The sequence below is a fragment of the Procambarus clarkii genome, chromosome 3, assembly GCF_040958095.1.
Source record: "Procambarus clarkii isolate CNS0578487 chromosome 3, FALCON_Pclarkii_2.0, whole genome shotgun sequence".
Taxonomy (NCBI): Eukaryota; Metazoa; Arthropoda; class Malacostraca; order Decapoda; family Cambaridae; genus Procambarus; species Procambarus clarkii.
Genome location: NC_091152.1, coordinates 10,639,034 through 10,664,829, shown reverse-complemented (window position 1 = coordinate 10,664,829; position 25,796 = coordinate 10,639,034). Strand labels below are relative to the sequence as shown.

Here is a 25,796-nt window from a genome sequence, read left to right as displayed (position 1 = left end):
CTACAAAGATAGTCACGGCCCGCAATCACACATCCACAGCAGTGCACGTCAAGGACTGGCAGGCGCGATATCGGCAGGCTTTATTGTTCCAACACGCCTACGTTAAGTATACATTTTGGTCTGATGCGTCACTCTAGAGTGTGTATTTGTGGGTAGCCTGTCGTTAGGTTGTGTGAAGACCACCAATACCAATGATGACTTACTGTAAATATGTAGCTCTTGTAATAGCACTTTCTCTGTAACTAGCTGACATTGTATCTATAAGGTGTGAAGGATTGAAGAAATTGTTTATGTAATAATCTAAGATGAGGTCTGATAAAGACCTTTTGTGCCCTCTGTAATGCTTTTGCGCTACCGCTCACAGGATGAGTATGGGGTGCACAATAAACTAGCCACCTTCGGCGGCAACAATCAAATCACCAATACCATGTTAGTTTCTTTCAGTTTTATTTCCAATTTCAGTGAATATTGGAATAATTTCTAGCCTAGTCAAATGCTACTCAAATTTCCCTGATTACAGCGTGTAGACGAGGATGAACCAAATATTTCTTCCTTCATCTACGATGTTCACCACTGGTGTTTCTTCCTTAATGGGACTTTGTGATCACGACGACGAGAAAAGGATTAGCGAAGTTAGCGAAACGAATTTAGTGAAGTCGTCTTACAGCTAAGACAAAATCTTGCTTTTTAGAAAATTTGACTAATGCCATTTTTAATTTCCATATATGTTTCTATATATGATGATCAAGAGGACTAATATAAAGCAATAATTTACTGCTCAGTACTCAATAAGTTTGCATTTATTATTCCTTAGGATTTAATAATCTTTCAAGATATTGATTATTTAATATTTCATGATCCTTTAGAATCTACATTATAATTAAGATTCTATTATTTTACTAACTCCATTAATGAATTGGTGACGAACCACTCTGGTTCTTAGATATATATGAACTTCTAGAAATACCCCCCCCCCATGTTGATATTTGAGGCTTTTAACTTTAATTAATTAATAATACAGTCCATTCATTCTCTTTAAGTGATTGTTAAATAATTTTAACATACATAGGCACTGGTTCTATAGTGTCAGTCTTATAATCCCTTTATTTGTTTTCCCTCTTTTCTCAAAAGTGGTTGGTCCTTCGATTATATTAATTTTCATAATTAAATAATTCCATACTTGAGTCAAAGCCCCAGATACCCAACAACTACAGCCACTCATACCATTCCTTTAGATATGGTATACACACCTGCATCCACTCCTGCAATGTCAGCCACTAATACGGTTCCTTCAGATATAGCAGCCACATCTACATCAATTCCTGCTGCCAATCATCCGGTTTCATCAGACATACCATCATTGCCTGTTGCTGCTGCAAGTGCCGTTTTACAAGAGAAACTAGCCGAATCCGTAACAGTAAAGGAGTTTACAATCCAAGAGACAGATCCTGGGCTATGGAACATTAATTAATTATACTAACACAATAGATTACTGGATTCATAGTGGAACTTCTCATCATGTCAGAATCCAACCCGTTCTCGCACTTTCTTACAGTCAATATTGACTTATTAAATAAGTGCATATGTGGCATACTAATTTATTGTGAATATTTTAGTTTACCTTGAAAAGCTTCATAGAAAACACCGACCTTACCTAACCTTCTTAGTATGTCAAGATAAGCATCTTTTTGCTTCGTAATTACACTTATTGCTTAACCTATACCTATAATAGGTTAAGTAATAATTGTAATTACGAAGCAATAAGATGCTTATCTTAACATACTAAAAAGGTTAGGTAAGGTCGGTGTTTTCTATGAAGCTTTTCAAGGTAAACTAAAATATTCACAATGAATTAGTATGTCACATATGCACGTATTTAATAAGTCAATATTGACTATACGAAAGTGCGAGAACGGGTTGCAGAATCATGATACCAACCTTTCAAACTCACGCAGAGTGTATAAAACAGATGGAGCAGAGAATTTGAAGGCGAGGTATTTATCAAACAATGTGTTCAAAGGTGAACTGTGGAATGAAGAGTATGTAAAATGTGAATGGCTACTTTATTCACTATCCCAAGGTCTTTGTATTGCTTTGTATGTCGCCTATTGTCCAAGAAAGAATCTCCCTTTGCTACATTGGGGTTCAATACAATGCAATGTTATAGTAGAACAGGAAAATGGAGAAGAACATTGAAAGTTCATGACAGCATATTTAATAAAGCATAAAGAAACTGGAAGTGTAGTTTCTTTATTAATCGTACAACATCGTTCAGAACAGGTATATTGGCATAAAAGTGTTGACACGTGTTGTTTCTGTAATTCGCTTTCTTGAGGTTTGCTATTTCATGGAGAAAATCAGATTATTGGCTCAGCAAAAAATGGCAACTATTTAGATATACTAGAGCTGCTGAGTGAATTTCTTTCTCTCTAGGAAGAACATCTCAAAATTTATGGAAATCCTGGAAAAGGGAATCTGTCATATTTATCTGCAAGTATTTGTGAGGAATTTATTGAATTAATGGGACAACAGAATCTGTTCAGTTTGTATTAGAAATATTGGATAGGGTAGGAGTTGCACAAGAATTTATTGATTGGATCCGTATGCTTTATAAAGAGTGTCGGAGCAGCGTCTGTATCAATGGAGTCTTAAGTAAACCTTTTTCAGTTGAACGATCTGTACGTCAGGGATGTCCCCTTTCAATGATTTTGTATGTTATATATCAGGAGCCACTGTACTTGGCAATAAAAAGCAATGACTTTATTGTTCCACCTCGTCTTCCTAATGCTATGACACTTCCTGTTGTTGGTTATGCAGACGATACAACTATTTTTGTGTCGACAGAAGACTCGGTGGTGAAAGTTCAGAATGAGTTAGACAACTTTGAAAGAGCGACAGGTGCTGTTAATAACAAGAACAAAACGTGTATGATGGGTCTTGGCAGTTGGTGTAATAAGGTTAACTGGACAGGTTCATGGTTCAAGGTGGTGGAGTCTATTAAAGCTCTTGGGATTTGCTGGTGTAAGACATATGAAACAACATTGGTTACGAATTGGCAAGTACTATGTGGGAATATAATAGTTGCAACGAATATGTTGTCAAATAGGAAATTGCTCCTGTTTCAAAAGGCTGTAATAATCAATTGCAAAATTTTGTCTAAAGTGTGGTATTTGTGTCACAGCTTTCCCATTGACAAGAAAAGTGCTATAGAGATTGACAAAACTATTTTTAGATATGTATGGTATGGTAGATACCAACCAATTAAACGAACTACCCTATGTAAAGGTAAGAAAAACGGTGGAATAGGAATACTGAATGTGTACCATAAGTCATTGGCAATCTTATGTGTTACCTTTAGAAAGGAGATAATGCAGAGGGATAGTGTAAATGCGCTAGGACATTACTATTGTAAATTACGTGTTAGCTATTTGATACATATGCCAGAGTATACTGACCTTGCCTTTATTTCACCGCACTTTTATTCATGTGCAATTGATGTTCTCAGGCAGATTTGTAATATTGAAGGTTTTTTAATGATGAACAGTAAACAAGTGTATGATGTTATACTGCCAAATATAGTTCCTAGAGTAGAGGAGGCATATCCACTCTTTAGCTGGCAAGTAATTTGGGCAAACCTTCATGTAAAATTTATTGCCCCAAAACAACGTGAGCTGTTGTATCGCTATATTCATGAGAGCCTTCCTACTAATGATAGGTTGTTGATGTTGGGCATTAAGGACAACAATAGATGTGACCAATGTACTGAAATTGAGAATAATATGCATATATTTTATTTCTGTAAGCAGAAAGTTGTTCTTGTAAACTGGATTAGAGACACTCTTAAAGCTTTATATGGACCAAGTATTAGAGTGGAGTTAATGAGGTTTTTAATGTTTCATATTGACATAAAATGCAAGAAAATTAGGAATACAATAATTATGTTACTTTCTGATTACATTTTTTGTGTGTGGATAGGCAGGCAGGAAGGTTACTCAGTAGACAAAATATTGAAATTCTTGCGAGGCAGGATCAGGTATAAGGGTTTACGGCTCATGATCGGTGATGATATGGAAAACTTGTTTACTGAGAATTATATAAAATATATATAAATGTAATAATTTCCCCTGTATTTTAATGTAAAGTTATTCTCCAATTTTTGTAAATCGTTTATATGTAAATAAGTATAACATTCAGGTTTTTTTTTTTTAAGATATTGTTCTGTACTACTGAAACACTTGTTCACTAAGAATTGTAATGTATAATTGCCTTGTAAAACTTATGTATATGTAATTTATATTGTATTTTCTTAAATAAAGATAAAAAAAAAATTCTTGAAGTCGTAAAGGAGTTACTGTATTATTCAATAAGTGTAGATTTTACTCCAGACATCTCACACACAGATCATCTGACATATACTGTCCGAAACATTAAGGCTGTGAGTGTGTAGAACGTTTCTTGATGTTCATCCCCATCTTTTCACATGGAGCAAAGGATCAATCAGACACTTTTGTGGATTTTCTTAATGAGAAAAAAATCCCACTATCAAACTGCCGTGGTCAGTCATACAATAATGCCTCAAATATGTCAAGACAATACACTGGACTGCAAGCACGGATTCATCAACTCAATGAGTTTGCCATATGACATCAGTTTGCCTCTGAACTGAACACACTGAACTCAGTTCATTGTGTTTGTGAACTTCACTCACAGCCTGAACTTGGTGGGAGTTAAAGTACCAGAGTGTTGTCTACAGATTGTCATATTTTGTTTTATTTTGTTCAGAATCTGTATAAACATTTTGCTGGTTCTACTCATCACTGGAATGTATTGACATCATCCTTAGGAAAAGATTTTGTGGTCAAGCGTTTGTCTGACACACGATGGTCAGCACATTTTGATGCTGTTCATGCTCTGTATGGTGGTATTGAGAAAATAAAACATGCACTGGATTCTCTATCAGCTGATAATGAACAGCAAGTGAATACAAGGCGAGAGGCAGAAGGATTGAGCAAAAAATTTTAAAACCTGGCAACAATCTTTCTCACAATTCTTTGGAATGGCATGCCAGAAAGAATGAACAAATTAAACAAGGTCCTGCAATCAAACGATGTGAACATCCTTGTTGCCACGAATTTTCTTGAGTCAATAAAAATCTATCTTCACGAAACTAGAGACAAATTTACTGAATATGAATTCAAAGCCAGGATCATGTGTCCAAATATAGATTAGAGTCGGCCGAGCGAACAGCACGCTGGACTTGTGATCCTGTGGTCCCGGGTTCGATCCCGGGCGCCGGCGAGAAACAATGGGCAGAGTTTCTTTCATCCTATGCCCCTGTTACCTAGCAGTAAAATAGGTACCTGGGTGTTAGTCAGCTGTCACGGGCTGCTTCCTGGGGGTGGAGGCCTGGTCGAGGACCGGGCCGCGGGGACACTAAAGCCCCGAAATCATCTCAAGATAACCTCAAGAATCTCAAGCACTACTTGGCTCTTGATGAATATTGTGTGACTCTCCCTGCACTGTACAGGAAAATAATTTCGGAGAATTTTAAATCTGTATTCCCGAATGTTGACTTTGCACACGAAGTGTTCATGTGCATGATGGTGACCAACTGTACAGGAGAACGTTCTTTTTCAAGACTGAAACTAATAGAAAAATTTGCTTCGTAGCTCAATAGGGCAGCATCTTTTGAACTGGCTTTCACTCCTGTGCATGGAAAATGACATCTTGAAGACCAGTGACTTGAAGCCAATAATAAAACAGTTCTCTGAAAAGAAATGCCGCAAATGCTTGTTATAATAAGAAATTCGTAGTAATTTCATACTTTTCCATCTAATCTGTGTAGCTTACTGAGTATTATTGTGCTTTTCAAGCCTTGTGTATTGTTCAAATGTTTATCATGTTGCTTAGTTGCTGCTATACAGCATGTTTGTAATGTTTTAACATTACAAACATCTTATCATGAGGTTATCTTGAGATGATTTCGGGGCTTTTTAGTGTCCCCGCGGCCCGGTCCTCGACCAGGCCTCCACCCCCCAGGAAGCAACCCGTGACAGCTGACTAACACCCAGGTATCTATTTTACTGCTAGGTAACAGGGGCATAGGGTGAAAGAAACTCTGGCCCATTGTTTCTCGCCGGCGCCTGGCATCTAACCCAGGACCACAGGATCACAAGTCCAGCGTGCTGTCCGCTCGGCCGACCGGCTCCCATGCTGTAAAGCATTGTTTATGACATTGATTATGTTGAAGTATCAATAAAATAAATATATGTTTAAAATGGTCGCCCATTTACTTCTAATTCCTGTGAGTGGTTGTCATAGGGGCCCCAGCACACTGGTTTGCCCAGGGGCCCACAATGCTGTTAAGACTGTCCGGCACTTTTCTTTTCTTCAGTAGGCACTTCCTTGGGTAATGAGATCTTCAGAATCAGAGATTGGGCTGCTCCACTATCTCTGAGAATTACTACTGACCTGCCACACTAGTCACTCGATTCATATCCTTTCGAAGTATATGGGTTATCTTGAGGTTATCTTGAGATGATTTCGGGGCTTTTTAGTGTCCCCGCGGCCCGGTCCTCGACCAGGCCTCCACCCCCAGGAAGCAGCCCGTGACAGCTGACTAACACCCAGGTACCTATTTACTGCTAGGTAACAGGGGCATAGGGTGAAAGAAACTCTGCCCTTTGTTTCTCGCCGGCGCCTAGGATCGAACCCAGGACCACAGGATCACAAGTCCAGCGTGCTGTCCGCTCGGCCGACCGGCTCCCTGGGGCAAACAATCGTGGTTTCTCCCACCTGCCTGTCCATAGGGAGCGGGGTTTCCACTGGTGGTGTCACACAACTCCCCAACATAATTTCCCTATGCAGGTCGTTACCTGCCCTGCTCTTTCACTTAGCAGACACTTTTCCTGTCTTCCCACGCACTATGTCCAACACACTATGTCTCTCCTTGGACTTGTTCGTCGTGGACTACCTGGGGTTTTCATCACGGTATCATGTGGGACGCGGATCTCTGCTCCTGCTTATACTTGATAAAAGGTTTTGAGAAGGTCTTTAAAACATACCTTACCGAGTCTATGGGTTAAAAATATATTCTTCAGTCATGGTGGCTGCAGCACCAGCATCATGGTGGCTGCAGCACCAGCATCATGGTGGCTGCAGCACCAGCATCATGGTGGCTGCAGCACCAGCATCATGGTGGCTGCAGCACCAGCATCATGGTGGCTGCAGCACCAGCATCATGGTGGCTGCAGCACCAGCATCATGGTGGCTGCAGCACCAGCATCATGGTGGCTGCAGCACCAGCATCATGGTGGCTGCAGCACCAGCATCATGGTGGCTGCAGCACCAGCATCATGGTGGCTGCAGCACCAGCATCATGGTGGCTGCAGCACCAGCATCATGGTGGCTGCAGCACCAGCATCATGGTGGCTGCAGCACCAGCATCATGGTGGCTGCAGCACCAGCATCATGGTGGCTGCAGCACCAGCATCATGGTGGCTGCAGCACCAGCATCATGGTGGCTGCAGCACCAGCATCATGGTGGCTGCAGCACCAGCATCATGGTGGCTGCAGCACCAGCATCATGGTGGCTGCAGCACCAGCATCATGGTGGCTGCAGCACCAGCATCATGGTGGCTGCAGCACCAGCATCATGGTGGCTACTTGCTGTTCTTCCAAGTACCTTTTCAGATCACCTGATAGGCACTCCTTGAAGTATTCCAACAGGATAAGTTGTTGCAGCTGCTCCTTAGTCTCAACCTTCCGTGACGCGTAACAATCGAAAAATAATCGTTCTTTAATGCAAGCGAACTCCATAAAAGTGAGCTTAGCTATTTTCTTAAAGTTACAAAAATTCTAACTATATGCTTCAGGCACCAACTGGTAAGCCATCATCACTACCTTCTTGATAGCGTCATAGTCACTCGAGTCACTTACTGACAGTGTGGAGTACGCTGTTTGGGCTTTCCCAGTCAGCACTGATTGAAACATAATAGCCCAAAAGTCCCTCGGCCAGTCCAATGAGGCAGCTACCCTCTTGAGGGCAGCAAAGAACTTTAAACACCTCCTTCTCATTGAATTTAGGCACCATTTTTTTTTTATTCCGCACTAAGTCAAAACTACTTGATTCCCTTCTCCCACCTAATATTAGCACTTCCAATTCGTGTTGTCTTTCGTTCTCTCCTGTCTTGTCTTTCTCTCTCCCATTCTTGTCTTTTTCTCTCCCTGTCTACTCTTTCTCTCTCTCTCTCTTTCCTGTTCTATTTTTTAAAATTCAATTTCATGTTTTTTTTTTCAATTTCTTTCTCTTTCCTTTCTCTCCTTTCTTCTCTTTCTAATTCTGACCTTTTCCATGCGATTTCACGATTTATTTCTAATTCTCGAATTTTTACTGTCAATAGGCTCACATTTAGTTCACCTGGGTCACTCTCCCCACACTTTCCTGGGCATACTTGTCAGTAGAATCCAGAGCTAGTGTTGATAAGCGGCTACCACCTAGAATTAAAAGTGAGAGAAGGTGGTTCAAGACTAGAGGTCCTGTCGGAAGTGTGTAGACATTTAAAAACCACACGGTAAACAGGGAAGTGTAGTCCATAACAAAGTAGCGAGTGTCACTCGCTACTTTGTTATGGTTACACTTGCCACCCAAGATTACACTCACCACCCAAGGTTACACTCGCCACCCAAGGTTACACTCGCCACCCAAGATTAGACTCGCCACCCAAGATTAGACTCGCCACCCAAGATTAGACTCGCCACCCAAGATTACACTCGCCACCCAAGATTACACTCGCCACCCAAGATTACACTCGCCACCCAAGATTACACTCGCCACCCAAGGTTACACTCGCCACCCAAGATTACACTCGCCACCCAAGATTACACTCGCCACCCAAGATTACACTCGCCACCAAAAACTGAGATTCACTCCTTGGTCACATCATCAATTGCACTTGAGACTAACCCCATCCCCCACAACTTTTTTCTTATCTTTTATCAGTTTATACAACAAATCACACATTCTAGGCATTCTTATACAAGTTTTTGCTTCCTTTATCCACACGTTATTTCTCCAACTCTGTTGCTCCGAGATCACAACCAACTCCATTCTCGTGCTCCTTGACCAACTGCGTTTCCCTCAACATATCAACTTTTAGTATTATAACTCTTGAATCTATATGAGACACAGTTCTCCTTGTCACGTGGGGGTGGGCGGTCCGGGGCTCTGCTAACACTCGGCTGCTAGGGGCTCAAAGGCCCAAATACTCAGCCCCTCCGACTCCCTGGATTCACCGGAGTCTCCTTGATCACACAAGAGAGGACCAACAATGCCCACCTCCGCAGGTCTTTGCTTCCACCACAAAGGGGTGCCACTGATTCACCCTGGAAGCCCTTCAGTCAAACACGGGGAAACTGCTGTTAACAGTTCCGGCCTAGACCCGGGGGGGAGTGAAGGAAGACTCAGGCTTACCTATAACCATAACCTCCCTGAGTCTTGCCTGCCAGACAAAAAAGGGTTGCAGGAACTCCTTTCCCGCCTGTCTTCTCTATCTTCCTCTTAGCAAGGTCGCCAGCTGGGTTATTATATCTGCGCCCCAGCAACGCAGTTCAGTGGGTGTATTATATATTGTTTGTAGCCAGAAATGTACGCTCATAGAGAAATATCATAAATGGAGGCACACTCAAACACAGTAATAAAATGTGTGGATTTACTGATGCAAATTACATGAACACACACACACAATCACAAGTAATACATGAATATGGAATATGGATAATGAGTCTGGAGATCGTCAGCCTCTTCTTCCACGACCTCCAACACTCCTTCAACTGGGCAGAAAGACAGGAGTCTCACACTCTCACAGGAGGGCCTCTTCACCACGTCGGCACCTCTTCTTCACTGTCCTGCCATCCATACACACTGTCCTCTCTGACAGTCCTGGACACAAGCTGCCTTGCAGCCTATTCTTCTATTAAAGTAATCAAGTCTTGCTGCCACATACACAAGCAAATATTGTGGCCTAACTAGCCTACTCATACAAGGGGTAATGGGAGGGAAAATGATCTACCTTACATTCCTGGCTCACGACGCCTGTCCCTCGATGGTGTGAGGTTCCCACGCTTCCTTGGGTCGATCCTTGACGATCCAGGACGTTCCACAGGTCCTCAGGTGTCGTGAAGCCTTCGCGTCGTCGCCGTTCCAATCCCTGAGATTCAGCTGCCCCAATCCTGGTTCATCGATGGGCGCTGAGCTAATCACTATTTTTCCCCACACTCGCCTCTCCCACAAGGCGTTGCTCCTTGTCCTAGGCACGGTGTCGTCCTTCCAAGATTCTCAGTGGATGTGACCCCAGTCACAGCTAGGCCTGCCCGCCCATCTTCCAGACCTCAACGTCCAGCCAGCGGCGCCGCCCAGCGTCGTCGCCGACTATTTTCCAAGTTTAGCCTTCTCTGCTCACTGAACTTGGTTCCTCTTTTGCTTCCCAGAAGCGCAGGGTCTCCAATAACTATGATGGGCTGCGATGACCAGCTCAATCCACTGAACAAGGCTTGCAGAGCCTCCAATCCTTGAGAGCGCGTCCTGTCGCTTCCAAAGTCAGAACAACTCTCACGTTGGCGCCGCCCGGGGCACTCAGTGACGTCATGGCGGGCCCTGATTTGTCGCCCGCGACCTACGTCGGCCAATCCGCGATCGGCTTGTGTCCCTTCCAAAAGGTCATATCCGCCGTAGGGGATACTGTTTCATTTTATAACAGGGCGCCAATTTTCCTTTATTTACAACTTATAATATAACTTCCTTCCCTTAACTGGCAGCCGGTCTGGTCGCCACATATATCATTAGACTCCCTGAACCTCAGAGAATCAGTAGGGAGAGCTGATATGACTCTTTAAGCAGGCAAACGAAAGAAATAGGAGAGGGCACCGTAACATACCCCTCCCCTTAAAATAAGAGTCATATCGGAAGAGCAGCACGCAAGAGGGCAATCTATACTCTTGCTCCCTCCGTTCCTGAAGTGTCACTCCTCCAGTTGGTGACGTGGCTCGTACCACCTTGCCAGTCATTTGCCTCATTGTATCTCCACCTCGCATAGTACCGGGTGTGATGGGTGTTCCCTGAACACCTACAAGAAATCCCCTCTCCGTGGCTACGGGTGTACTCCCACGGCTCGTTACCACTGTAAGATTCAGTGCATGCAGCGCCTCCACCGCGTCGTGCACTCCGAGATAGTCTTGCATTTCCACTGCGTCCTACAGGTACTCCATGTTTCCTCTCATGATCTCCTCTTCGCCAATCTTCTCTCTTCTCGGTTCCTCTTCTCCCGTAGGTGCGTTGTCTCCTCACAGTGGCACTTGTAACCTGTACTCCATCCAGCAGCTTCCTCTCTTCCACACTAGGCTTTTGCGATGGCCCAATGCCCCTCTGGTTAGGCTGGCGCCTACCCTGGGTGTACCTATTCCCTGCTTTCTTCGTATTGCCTTTCCTATACCACTCGCTCCTTCGTTCCCGGCGAACATCTTCACTCCTCCATGAGATTCTCTTCCCTGCAGACGTCTTCTTCGGTTCGTGGTTGGGCTCATCCACCTCCCTGTGGCTCACCTCACCACGGTGGTTCATCTTGCACCTACCACTATTCATCTGGCCGGCATAGGGTGCCTTGCGTCGTGGCTCCTCCACTCTGCCCCTCACTGCCGTTCGCTCATCCACTGAGCTTACCTTATTCACGTTTCTGTATGGAGGGAGTGCGGTCTGCAGCCTCTTCACCGCCCCAGGCGTTTGTACAGCTGCTCCTCGCCACTTCTCCACACGCATCATCAGGCTTAGTCGGAGGTCCCCGTCGGGGTTTTCCACAACCTCCGACGACCTCTCTGCACTCTCGCCCTCGTTGTCGTCGTCTCTGGCGACGTTTCCCCTGGCGAAGTCGGCTTCCTCACTACCATCTGGAACGACCGATACCTCACCCGGCAGGGTTGTACCGCTGCTTGCAACATAGGCACTCCTGGCCCAATCGGGTTGTATCCTGCCTCCTCCGAGGTCATTTCCCAGCACCATCTGTACATGCTCTAGGGGTAATTTAGGGGCTACAGCTACTATAGCTTTCTCGACTCCGCAGTCGGCAATCAGCTGTACTTCGTGAAGTGGCAACCTGTATTCCTCCCCCACACTGCGTATCCTCACCACTCCCACAGGTGAATCATTAAATTCCTTGGGGAGAATACTCCTGGTCACCATACTTATGTCAGCACCCGTATCTCGAAGCACGGCAACCTCCACTGGGTCTGATTTTCCAAACTTCACGTTGGCCCCGAAAACGAAGGGATGTTCACCCAACTTCATTTCCCAACCATTCACGTTGGGTCCACTATAATATGGGGTGTGAACAAACACTCTCTCCTCTTCCAACATTAATCCTACATTCCTTTGGTGCTCCTCACACTCGCGGGCATAATGTCCTCTCACACCACAGTTGTAGCATCGGCCACCTCCCCTGGGCGGCCACTCGCTAATCACTCTGGCGGTACCACTTGCAGACGTCCCCTGGGTCCTCCTTGGACTCCCTGTCGTCGTATCCGGGACTGCAGCACTCGCTCCCGAGTTAGGTCCACTGCCCACAGCTTGGGGCTTCCTCCCCGCGTCTCTTGAGCTCTTGAACCGCGTCACTTCATCGGGCACACTACTCATGGGAGAGTCCCCACTCGTCCTCGCTCCTCCTGAACTCCTAAAGTTCCCTCCCGACCTGGGGTAAGGCGAGTGTCTGGGCGGCTCCTCCCTCCTGATATGTAGTGCCTCCTCCAGCATGTCGGCTCGATCCGCTGCAGCCTTCAGGTCCTTAATACCTGCTTCTCTCAACCTTACTCGCAACTCAGGATGGAGCACTGACATAAACTTCTCCATCACTATCAGTCGTTTGATATCATCCACCGACTCCGCTTCCTCCGCCTTCAACCATCGTAGGAATTTCCGTTCCATATCCCTGGCGGTCTCGGCGTAAGTCTTTCCCGACGCTCTTGTACACTCTCTGAACCGCTTCCGGTACATCTCCGGAGTCAGCCGGAATGAATGGAGAACCGCATTCTTAATCGCGTCATAACTAGTACACTCCTCTAGGTCCAGCATGTTATAGGCTTCCCGGGCCTCACCAGTCAACCTGCCCTGGACCAGAGCAGCCCAATCATCTTCCGGCCACTCCTTCAGAGTTGCTATCCGTTCAAAGTGTTCGAAGAACGCCTCAGCTTCTTGTGGTTCGAACGTAGGTAAGTCACGTTCCCTTACCTTGAGGTCATCCCGCCGTGCAGGTAGTGAGGGCAGACCACGCTCAACGCGACGCAATTCGACTTCTTTCTTTGCACTTATCTCCTTGTTACGGACCCGGATTCAGCGTCCGAGCCTGGAGCAGTGACAAACACGCCATCTGTGGGTCAGCTCCCGAAACCCCCGCCAAACGAACGACGACACCTAGTGAGGACAGCGTGTACTGGCCTCGAGGACCAGTTTCCAGTCTGGTTCAGCACTCAACACCGCCGCTCCTGACCTCTGGTAAGGTGGTGCTCCGACGACAGCGCCATCTATGGACTGGATGCGTCAGGTGTTAGTATCTGAGCCTGTGAGTGTGGTGTATTAGTGTCCATTATTGATGACGTGTCTGCTTACAGAGCCGACCTGGGACCACTGTGTTGAAGGTGAAGTCAGTCTACCCGAGGCAGCCAGTCTCCATACAGTGAAGTTTGCTGCAGCTGTTGCGACGTCGTCCCCCCGGAAGAACACTGTGGTGTGTTAAGCCTGCCAGTGGAGTGGCAGTGGAAGGATTTACCCGGGACCGACGGTTGGAGACGATAATCCACTGGGGTATTGAGGACAGGAGGGTGATTGGTGATATCACACGAGACTCCTGTCTAGGGCGTACCCCTTTTATCGTTCCTGGAGTGGCCGTACCAGCCTTGGTGGCTCAGTACCTGCCAGCAGACCTGCTGGACGTGTGGTTGACGGCCTCCACGACGGTGCCCCAAGTGGACCTGTGTTGTGGCTGACCTGTGGCCAGGGTAGACTCGGCGTTCTCAGAGGACACGTCTTGAGGCCACGAAGAAAGCACCGCGGACTCAGCACCTAGCTTCAAGGATCCATAGTCTCCAGCAGAAGACTACAGTGTTGATCCCCTTTGTAAAGTGTTAATACCCCTCCCCCTTGTGTACGTTTTACTTTTATATATTTAAATGGTGACGGTTATATTATATTATATTAAGTTCTTACCTTTCTTTCCCTACTCCCTTTAAGTTACTTGCGTCACGGATCGCATCCCTTGATAGCCTCTACTGGCTTGGGGCCGGATATATATCTTCCTCTAACTACATCAGAGTAAGAACCCCGTTGCGTCCCGAGAGGGCCGTAACACTCCTCCAGTCGCAGTTGTCTCTCTCCTTCTTCCCGCTGCAGCCGAGCTTCTCGCTCCTCTCGCTGCAGCTCAGCCGCACGTTCCTCTCGCTGCAGCTCAGCCGCACGTTCCTCTCGCTGCATTTGCGCTTCTCTCTCCTCTCGTCGCAGCTGGGCTTCCAGTTGCATCTTCATTATTTCCAGTTGCAGGCTCCTCTTACTACAGCTGGACCTTCCACTGCTCCCATGTTCACTGTGAATTCTCTCCACACTGGTAGGCGCTTGGGGAGGCCCTAGTCGGGACGGTTCACCTTGCGACGGCTCTCCTCGGGACGGCTCCTCTTGAGATGGCTCCTCTCCCGTCGCTTCCTCTCGAGCTGTGAGCCGTGCCATGATCTCTATCCTTCGCTCCGCTACCTTAGTCGTCCTCAACCTGATCCCAAAGTGGTTTGCCACTTGTTGGAGCTGGGCCTTGGTAAACTCTTCCAAAATTCTCTCGTCCCTTGTGTCAATAAATTTCTTTACTTTGTCCTCCTCCATCTCTATATCATTGAGCATACACGACAGCACAGACAAGTTAGTAGGCACTAATTTCACCGTTTCAGTCCCTTAGCCGGTTGAGTAACAGTACCACCGAATTCACTGGCCACACTGTATTAGTACCCTGGCAACACTTGTCTTGAAATTTGGTCCACACTTCCTGGCGAAGTTCCCAGTTCTTGGCTACTGGGGTTCGAATCCTGGCAAGGTCGCCAGTTCTCTTGTCACGTGGGGGTGGGCGGTCCGGGGCTCTGCTAACACTCGGCTGCTAGGGGCTCAAAGGCCCAAATACTCAGCCCCTCCGACTCCCTGGATTCACCGGAGTCTCCTTGGTCACACAAGAGAGGACCAACAATGCCCACCTCCGCAGGTCTTTGCTTCCACCACAAAGGGGTGCCACTGATTCACCCTGGAAGCCCTTCAGTCAAACACGGGGAAACTGCTGTTAACAGTTCCGGCCTAGACCCGTGGGGGAGTGAAGGAAGACTCAGGCTTACCTATAACCATAACCTCCCTGAGTCTTGCCTGCCAGACAAAAAAGGGTTGCAGGAACTCCTTTCCCGCCTGTCTTCTCTATCTTCCTCTTAGCAAGGTCGCCAGCTGGGTTATTATATCTGCGCCCCAGCAACGCAGTTCAGTGGGTGTATTATATATTGTTTGTAGCCAGAAATGTATGCTCATAGAGAAATATCATAAATGGAGGCACACTCAAACACAGTAATAAAATGTGTGGATTTACTGATGCAAATTACATGAACACACACACACAATCACAAGTAATACATGAATATGGAATATGGATAATGAGTCTGGAGATCGTCAGCCTCTTCTTCCACGACCTCCAACACTCCTTCAACTGGGCAGAAAGACAGGAGTCTCACACTCTCACAGGAGGGCCTCTTCACCACGTCGGCACCTCTTCTTCACTGTCCTGCCATCCATACACACTGTCCTCTCTGACAGTCCTGGACACAAGCTGCCTTGCAGCCTATTCTACTATTAAAGTAATCAAGTCTTGCTGCCACATACACAAGCAAATATTGTGGCCTAACTAGCCTACTCATACAAGGGGTAATGGGAGGGAAAATGATCTACCTTACATTCCTGGCTCACGACGCCTGTCCCTCGATGGTGTGAGGTTCCCACGCTTCCTTGGGTCGATCCTTGACGATCCAGGACGTTCCACAGGTCCTCAGGTGTCGTGAAGCCTTCGCGTCGTCGCCGTTCCAATCCCTGAGATTCAGCTGCCCCAATCCTGGTTCATCGATGGGCGCTGAGCTAATCACTATTTTTCCCCACACTCGCCTCTCCCACAAGGCGTTGCTCCTTGTCCTAGGCACGGTGTCGTCCTTCCAAGATTCTCAGTGGATGTGACCCCAGTCACAGCTAGGCCTGCCCGCCCATCTTCCAGACCTCAACGTCCAGCCAGCGGCGCCGCCCAGCGTCGTCGCCGACTATTTTCCAAGTTTAGCCTTCTCTGCTCACTGAACTTGGTTCCTCTTTTGCTTCCCAGAAGCGCAGGGTCTCCAATAACTATGATGGGCTGCGATGACCAGCTCAATCCACTGAACAAGGCTTGCAGAGCCTCCAATCCTTGAGAGCAGACCGAGGCGCGTCCTGTCGCTTCCAAAGTCAGAACAACTCTCACGTTGGCGCCGCCCGGGGCACTCGGTGACGTCATGGCGGGCCCTGATTTGTCGCCCGCGACCTACGTCGGCCAATCCGCGATCGGCTTGTGTCCCTTCCAAAAGGTCATATCCGCCGTAGGGGATACTGTTTCATTTTATAACAGGGCGCCAATTTTCCTTTATTTACAACTTATAATATAACTTCCTTCCCTTAACTGGCAGCCGGTCTGGTCGCCACATATATCATTAGACTCCCTGAACCTCAGAGAATCAGTAGGGAGAGCTGATATGACTCTTTAAGCCGGCAAACGAAAGAAATAGGAGAGGGCACCGTAACATCCTATACCATCAAATCTAATGTTAGAGTGAAAAATCCTGTGATCAGACTAACCTCCAGATATTCCATTGACTGATTTTCTTGACTTAAACATAGTGTAACAAGATCATGTCACTCACCCTGTAACATGTAAGCTTTAATACATTCGTTTTGTCACGTTTTCTTAAACCTGATGCCTTGGTTCACCTAGTAGTAAATAGGTATCTCGTGGTTAGAAGACAGTTTTGAGTAGCATCCTTGGGAAGATCAAGCATGGCCAAAGCGAACTGCCATAAGCCAATTAAGCTTCCTGTTCAAGGCAGTTGTACAGACTTTTTCTTGCTGTATCATTCATTTTATAATGTCTTGTTATTAAACGTATCTGATTTTGTAAATTACCCAAGAAACAAGGCTTTTTCTCAGTCACTGCAACCATTTTTACCTTTTCAAATTGTAAGATCAAGCACTTTGAACTGCAACATGAGTAATCATTTATTGCAGTCACTTCCACGGTTAACAAGTATACATTTTCATTATTCCTACTTTCTTTCCCAAATTATGTAATATTTACCTTATTTCATCCATCATTTTGATCTTCGTTTTATATATATCTATTACATCAAACTCTTCTCCCATAGGTACCACACAGCCAAACTATTTCATTTTCGTTTTCTGGGGCATGACTCCGTGTGATCTCCAGGTCCCAGACCACATTTTATCCATTATGGGAAGAATTTAGAAAGATGGGTCATCAGCTTAGTTGGTTCAGTGTTGGCTTTAAGGCCTATCGAGCTCAGAAGGGTTATTAAAATCACAAATTTAACTTACAGAACAACCCAGTCAGTATGTTTTATTCCTGAATTAAACTAAATGCTCAGTGTGTATGCACTGAGCTGACGAATACACCCGTCGGTACACGGGGGGGAGTATTCGTCACATACTCCTATATTCGGTACACATACTCCTGTGTCCCCAGCTCAATCTCCCCCACACTTGCACTACAGTTTAAGCGAGAATAATTGCAGTATTTAGTGATGGGTGGCGAGATCTCACGTCCCTATGACTATTGTGATAATATCAACATATTAAAAGTAATACTCAATTATTGAAGCAATATAATAAAAACGTCTCCAAGGTTCAAGTTCAATATGAAACTAGGAAAGGTTTCATCTATATTAGGATGGTTCCGTTACCTTTATGAGCATGAGTGGCGCTGTGGTGTTCGTCTCCAGGATGTTGTTGACCATCTGCGGCTCCAGTTGCTCCAGGGGAACACCAAACACCTGTGAGGAGCATGTGTCTATGATGGCAGCATTGTTGATGAGCACATTGAGACCTCCGGCTCCTACAGCCTCCTGCACCTGGGCCACCAACCCCGGCAGACTCTCGTAATCCACCACATCTGTGTGCCAATTATTGATGAAAAGAAACATTGTTATGAGGATCAATGTATATATATATATATATATATATATATATATATATATATATATATATATATATATATATATATATATATATATATGTGTGTGTGTGTGTATATCGCGAAAGTAAACACGTGATTAAAAATGTGACAATGTCAGACCACGGAGGAAAAATGAAACAGGAATTTCCTTAAGTACTTTCGTATATTAATACATCTTCAGAAGGAGTGATTTTACAGATCGAGTGATGGGTATAAATAGGCAGGAGAGAGTGGTGAAGTAAGGTGAGGTACAATACGTGGACAGCGCAGACGGCCCATTGGCCCATCAGATGCAGCCAATTGGCCCATCTGATGTCGCACAATGGCCCATCTGATACAGCACACATACACAGGCACAATACATAGATAATTATAGCAATAAAATGGTAAATATATACAATGAATTAGTGAGACAAATGCGTTCCAATGATCCTACTTAAATCGCCCTTTAACTGATCTATTAAAAATATATATCTTCACCGTGGCTTGGTGAACGAAGAGTTGGCCGAGCTAAGTAGAAATTAAAATTTGAAAACATGACATTCCAAAATCAAAGAAAATAATGAATAAAAGAGTTCCAGATGCATGATTGTTGAGGCGGAGCTAGGAGTTATTCTCTTGTGCACTATTATTGTACAACAAGTACTATTAGGTATGCATCCAGCAGCAGTAGGATCGAGAACAGCAGCACATGAGGCTGACTGGTCGAAACTGTTTTAACTTGACTCTGAGCGGTGGGGAAACTTGCATGGGGGATTTATGGTCACATGGTGCATGTAATCTGGAGAGATATAATCACTCGATGCAAGTTATACCAATGTTATAGCTTGCACCGAAATATATTATAAAGCGTGTGGTGAGGTGAGCTATGTGAGCCGCGGTCACACTCGGTTCACTGCTACACCAGTCTCCAGTCACAGGCTCATACTGGCCACCGTGTTTCCCGGTTATCTTGAGATGATTTCGGGGCTTTTAGTGTCCCCGCGGCCCGGTCCTCGACCAGGCCTCCACCCCCAGGAAGCAGCCCGTGACAGCTGACTAACACCCAGGTACCTATTTTACTGCTTGGTAACAGGGGCATAGGGTGAAAGAAACTTCTGCCCATTGTTTCTCGCCGGCTCCTGGGATCGAACCCAGGACCACAGGATCACAAGTCCAGCGTGCTGTCCGCTCGGCCGACCGGCTCCTTAGGTCACCTCACCGGTGGGTGAGGTGACCACACGGGCTTATTGGGGACACGATATTAACAACCTTGTTTCTACATTATGGTGGTTCCGGGGATCTATATACTCTTTGCTTTGTGACCAGGCTTCTCGTTTGATGTTTATAGTTGTTATTATTATTATTACAGTTGTTAGAAGCCACTATCATCAGTCTGACGTATGAATCACAGCCCGGTTGATCAGGTATCTTTTGGAGGTGTTTATAAAATAATTTTTTGATCACCATGAAACATCAGCTAGTTATGCTCTTATATATTTTACCTGATTTACCACAGGGTCACTAACCCTAGTGGCCTCAATGAAGACAGGAAGCCGGCGGCTTATCGAAGGTCCCTCATTTCCCTTGATAATCTTGTCCAAGTAGCTTTTAAAAACAAAATACAGTTTTAACATTTACCTGCTTCGGCGGGTATGCAGTTCCATTGGTTCATAACCCTTAGGGTGAAAAAGTGTTTTCTGTTCTCTTTATGTTTAGATGGAGAGTGGTGAAATGTCTTGGGCCTGTGATGTTGAGAGACTTGTCTCTTTACGTAACTCCTGTACTTAGCCTTTCACCGGAGCTATTTTGCATTTCCTGCCATACCTCCTGGGTGAGCGGAGCTGAGGGCGTCCTATGGCTGGCTGGTGTGATGTATAGAGAGATGATGAAAACAGGAATGTAGGGAGGTTGTAAACAGACAGGCATGTAGGGAAGCCAGGTTGGCAAGATAGACAGGCAGACAGGAGGGCATCAAGGCACACAGATAGGTAGGTGAGTGTGAATTGAACGATGTTAAATTATTGCATGAGAAGTAACCAAAGAAGACATTTATCTCACCAAACTTGATTATCTTGAGGCAGCTATGGTCCCTGGCCAAGCCTTGCAGTTCCTGTGGAGGTCACAGTAATAGACATTACCAACAATATCACTGTAATACCTTTTTTCAGAGACAAGATGCCTTTCTGCTATCATGTAATTACATTCATATAAATTGTTAGAGTAGATTGTAAAAAAAAACAAAAGCAAGCCTAGAGCTTACTTGTCTAATATAATATCCATGTAAACACAGTAAATATATATTGAAACCATTATTCTTTATTACTTATATCAACCCAACCAGACGAAGATGAAGATCTCAGTCTCCGTGAAGGCAGTCTCCGTGGTGTAGTGGTAAGACACTCGCCTGGCGTTCCGCGAACGCTATGTCATGGGTTCGTATCCTGGCCGGGGCGCAATTCCTTAACTGTAGCCTCTGTTTAACGCAACAGTAAAATGTGTACTTGGATGAAAAAATGATTCTTCGCGGCAGGGGATCGTATTCCAGGGACCATAGGATTAAGGACTTGCCCGAAACGCTACGCGTACTAGTGGCTCTACAACCATGTAACAACTCTTGTATATATCTCAAAAAAAAAAAAAAAAAAAAAAGAATCTGCATCTCGTTTGGCAGCCTGATTCGGAGAGTGAGTCAGAAGCTAGTGAACCTGAAGCAAACTCTCATACCAACCCATCACCCCACCAGCTCCTTATTTCCTCCTCATTCTGATGTTTTCAATGTCTTCAACAACTTATAATTGCGTTATATACGCAATTCGTATAGCATCCCAAATCATGTTCAAGGAAATCCTGCCCTTTATTTAAATAGGTATCATGATTATTTTGTGGGGCAATTAGAATCATTGTTTTATAAATTTCATACAATTTCCCACTTGCCATATTAATTTACCTTGATATTTATATTTATTTATATTTATTTTGTGCTTTATAATGAAAATTATATATACTATATTAGTTTGGCAAGGAAAGGCAAGGAATATATAACACCTAAAGTCCTTTTGTTCATGCTAGGGAGACCAGCATCAAGTTCTTATCAAGGATTTCAATCAATATGTCCGCATCATGCACCGACATATAAACAGAGCGCCAAATAATCAATTGTTTTCTCATTCTTGCTTAATTCATTTACCACCTAATTCTATTCAAGACCATACAGCAACCTGTCCTCAGGGAGGAGATCTGCTCACAGGAATGGATTGGGGACGAATATATAATTTCTGCTATTATCTACTCAATTTATTGTTAGGTTATGTTAAGGTTACTTTAGGTTAAGGATTGGTTAGGTTAGATTAGGTTGGGTTTCATTATGTTTGGTTACGGTAATACGATGTTTATTGACAATAATGTGAAATATGGAATTCGAAATTTCAGTGTGCTGTCGAGTTCCGTTTAGAGAAAACCAAATTCTTGAAAGAAAATGTTTTCATTGTTCATTATATGCTGAAAATACTTTTTTATATTTTAAAACAATGATTTATATTACATTAAAATTATAACTTGTGAATATTCTGTTGATGACAAAGGCTCATTTGCCAGCTTACATGTAGATTATTACTGGAATCGTAATATGCTTTCAGATATTTTTACTTTCATAAACTAACTTCCATCACAGATATTTAGATAACTATCTAGGTGGTTTGAAAACAGATGGGATGTGGTTTCTTATGGTAATGGTTTTGGTCTGAGGACGAGCTACGTAAGGAGTCATGTGAGGTGAAAGAAATATTGGAATTTGACCCCACAGATCAATAAGATCACGTTCACAAATTATGGGCGAGCCTTTAGATCCCCTCATTCTGCTCATTATTTTGAATGTTACTTGGACCCTTCCAATCCTCAAGGTATGGTCGAGGTGAGACAACAGGGAATGAAAGATTGTAGAGAAATCTCTGTATTTGGGGACTGAACCCATCGATCATTTCATAAATACATTGGAGAGCTCATGAAAAAATGAATCTACCTTTCCAAAATATAAAATTTTCATTACTCGTGAGCCTGGCTTGCTATCGCCAGACAACTTGTGAATTTTATTATATGAATTAAAAACAAGTAAGCAAATTTTCTGCCATGATTACATAACATATTTAGATAAATTGAATGAAACTACTCTTCCCCCTCACCCAGCAGGTTATAAAAGTTTGAAGCATGAGAGTGTAAATCAAAAAAGATTATGAACAAGCTAAGGAAAACTTTAGATTGGTGGAATGTAAGGTTATCAAGGAGTATTTAAAGGTATATTTGATAGTTGAAAGATGAAAGTTTTGTGAGATGTTTTTACTGTTTGATGTAAAACTATTCTTGAGCTTCACAAGTTGGCTTTACACATTATGTGTCATTATCAAGTTTCACATGTGATGCTTTCAACCTGAAATGTTAAGTAGTATGGGATGTCATCTCTGATTCCCAACTGTATGATTTATTACACATAAATTTAAGAGTTGGATTTACCTCGGCCGTAAGACAACAGTGTTGAGAATGGACATACAGGTGCTGTTCCAAATAGTCATTGTATTTAGTCATTTTACAAGTACATTTTGTATTTAGATTTTAATAGTATAGATGCCACTTGCATAACAGAAATGCTTTCCGAAGGTAAAATTAGGCAATTACAGCTGTGGAACATTATAATTTGCTCGAACAAGAATTGGAGAATATTGCTTGTAAAGGAGATGAGGGATATTGAATTGTGTGTGATACTAAACATGTGAAACTTGAGGTAACATGATGAATGGATAACTTGCATTTAACCCTTCTGCATACAAATATTTCCATCAATCTGGTTTCTGATAACAGCACAGAGCTTTTAAATATTGAACATAGAAAACTTCATGAGAAAATAATAAATTGATTACATCCCATCTACCCCAAAAAGATTTCTTAGTGAGTTGGATTTATTCCAGCTGCTCATCGAACTAGGATTAGAAGCCTCAAGTGTAAATGCAGTTTATGAATTTAGGGAAAATAGGTATCTCAAAGATTTTGTTTAAACGAACATCTTGTCAAATACAGCTTGTCCCATCACGTCGAAGGCTTTCAAAGACGTCAGTAGTGATATTCACAGCAAATCTTTGATGAACGCGAGTACATATCGAGATAAACAATATTTAGTCAAATCTCATCTTGGGATTATAATCTCAAACATGCTCGTAGTCCCATCTTCAAATACAGTGTGTTACTGAGCAAAGACAGCCATTTGTACTGTAAAGAAAGAATTCCTTAAGTCGATACCTCAACTTACATGGGGTAAGTTGTAAATACCATATATTGCAAATAGCTTAACAGATCCTATATTATTTTTGGTATAACACTGTTAAAGCTCATTATGGTGAGAAAGCTATATTGCGGTATATAGACACGGATAGAGAACTTCATTTCGAAGGACATCTCATAGAACTGACCTGTCATGATGCTTTTGAAGAATGGAATAAACTGCCTTTCTGCTAGCATAGTTATTTCAATAATATGCTACTGCAATGAGTCATTTAAAGGTCAACTAGGATTACTGAAATCAGTATTTGGAGCTAAATTCATCAAAGAATGCATCGCTCTAAGTTGTAAAATGTATTCAATCCTTATGCAGACGATCAGGTTTAAATCTGTTGTAAGGGCATTCTCTCCTACCACCAATCCAAACTAACACATGCATCTTTTAAAAATGCCAAAGATTTAAACATTGGGGAATAATTTGAGTCTAGATCCACTTGGAATGTTCGAGGGCAAATGTGCACGTGTTTAACCGTCAAATGAGGATTATCTGTGTTTAACGATAAACAGTATACATAAAGCCCTACACAATCCCTGGATACTGGATATCTTGATATTCCCCATGCAATAAATAACTAAGAGGGGGAGAAAGATGTTATAAATCCATATATTTGATTCTAACATTTATCATGATAAACATATATGTCCATTATTTCTTTCCTCAGTTATTTAAAATTATACATTATATCCATTTGTTTTCTAATATATATGTTTGAGTTAAATGTAGCATGCTGTAGTGTGCCTGTATGTAATATTTTGCTAATGCTATTGCATGTTCATTCCTGTGGGGGGAAGACCGTGGTGTCTCATGGGGGGATGACCGTATTTGGGATGTTCCAGTAATGCGTGCAGTGTATCAACCTAGTGTCACTGATTCACACCTGTAATTATTCCAGTTTCTTTGTTGTACTAAATTTCATAATTACACCTTAGCAGTGTTATATGCATATTAGTATAGTTATGAACGACCAATCGTATTGGCGTATGCCTTTCCATTGGAGACTTTCAGCGCCGTGGAGAGGGGGGACCTGCTGCCTGGGTGACAGCTTCTCCTCCGAATCAACCTACCCTGGCTTTGCGCCCTGGTGAGGCCACTCCAGACCGACAACCAGAGCGCAACTCCATAGTCTCCTGAGACTGATGGATGCCTACTACAACTACTACTACTACTAGTATAGTTATAATTTTATTCTTAAGTATTTCTCTCAGATAGAAGAGTATCTAGAGATTTCATGTGGTTCTTAGTTGGTAACCTGTAGATTCCATGCCATGCATGCACACCAGTCGAGTGGGTGAAGCTGGCTGGGTTGGTCATGTTATAAGTTTTTGTTACTTGTTTATTGTTTAGAAACATAGCTAATTGGCTGGTTAGACCATTAATTGCATACCCATATATTTATTTAAGTTTTAAAATTGTGATCAGTGCTTATATATAATGATATTGTGTTATTTCAATCTGGAGCAATAATATTTCTGGCTGCCTGTATTTCATTTATATGTTTGTATGTTTCTATGTTACCCTTACTTAAAGTATATTGCTTTGCTGATTAAGCAGTTGACTTATTTACCCTACACAGTTGTAGTAGGCCGCATTATTATATATTATACTACTGCAAAAGCAGAGGAACCATACCAAGTGGTCAAGGGCCAAAACAAAGGCACCTGCCGTACGACCTTCAAGACGTGAGTTTTGTGCTCACGTCTTGCAGGTGCTAAGTATTTAACAAGTATTTAACTTGTTAACCATATTTAACAAGTATGGCAAAAGAGATTAACTTTAACCACTAATCTATGTACAAAAATGTCCCCCCCCCCTATCCTGTGTTGCACAAAATATCAAGAATGTTTTGTTCCGTGTACCGTAATGGTCAACCAAATGTTCCCCTTAACCAGGTAATCTATGTTGCACTAAAAAAATTGTGAATGTTATTCTCCATGCAAAATGATGTTATACAAATTATGTTTTTTGCTCTATGTATGATATGCTCTATGCAAAATGATGTTAGGCTCCTTATATGTTATGCTCTATGCAAAATTATGTTATGCTCAATGTATGCTGTATGTAAAATGTACGATGTATGTAAGTAAGTAATTATCAAAAGAAGGCACCAAACCGGGAAGGCTATGTAGCACCATCAAAGACGCAAAATAATCAGAGGGCGCTAAATATCACCA

At 43.4% G+C, this 25,796-nt stretch overlaps 1 protein-coding gene across 1 annotated transcript in view; it reads right to left on the bottom strand.

The window, feature by feature from the left end:
- LOC138367443 (C-signal-like) overlaps positions 1–20,481 on the bottom strand; it is a 50,236-nt gene extending 29,755 nt beyond the window's left edge. The window contains exons 1-2 of the mRNA XM_069329100.1: positions 20,358–20,481; positions 18,046–18,254 (exon numbers count right to left, since the gene is read on the bottom strand). Of these exons, the coding sequence (XP_069185201.1) occupies positions 18,046–18,099 (54 nt within the window). The 5' untranslated portion in view covers positions 18,100–18,254; positions 20,358–20,481. The remainder of the gene's footprint in view (positions 1–18,045; positions 18,255–20,357) is intronic.
- Between the last annotated feature and the right edge of the window lie 5,315 nt (positions 20,482–25,796).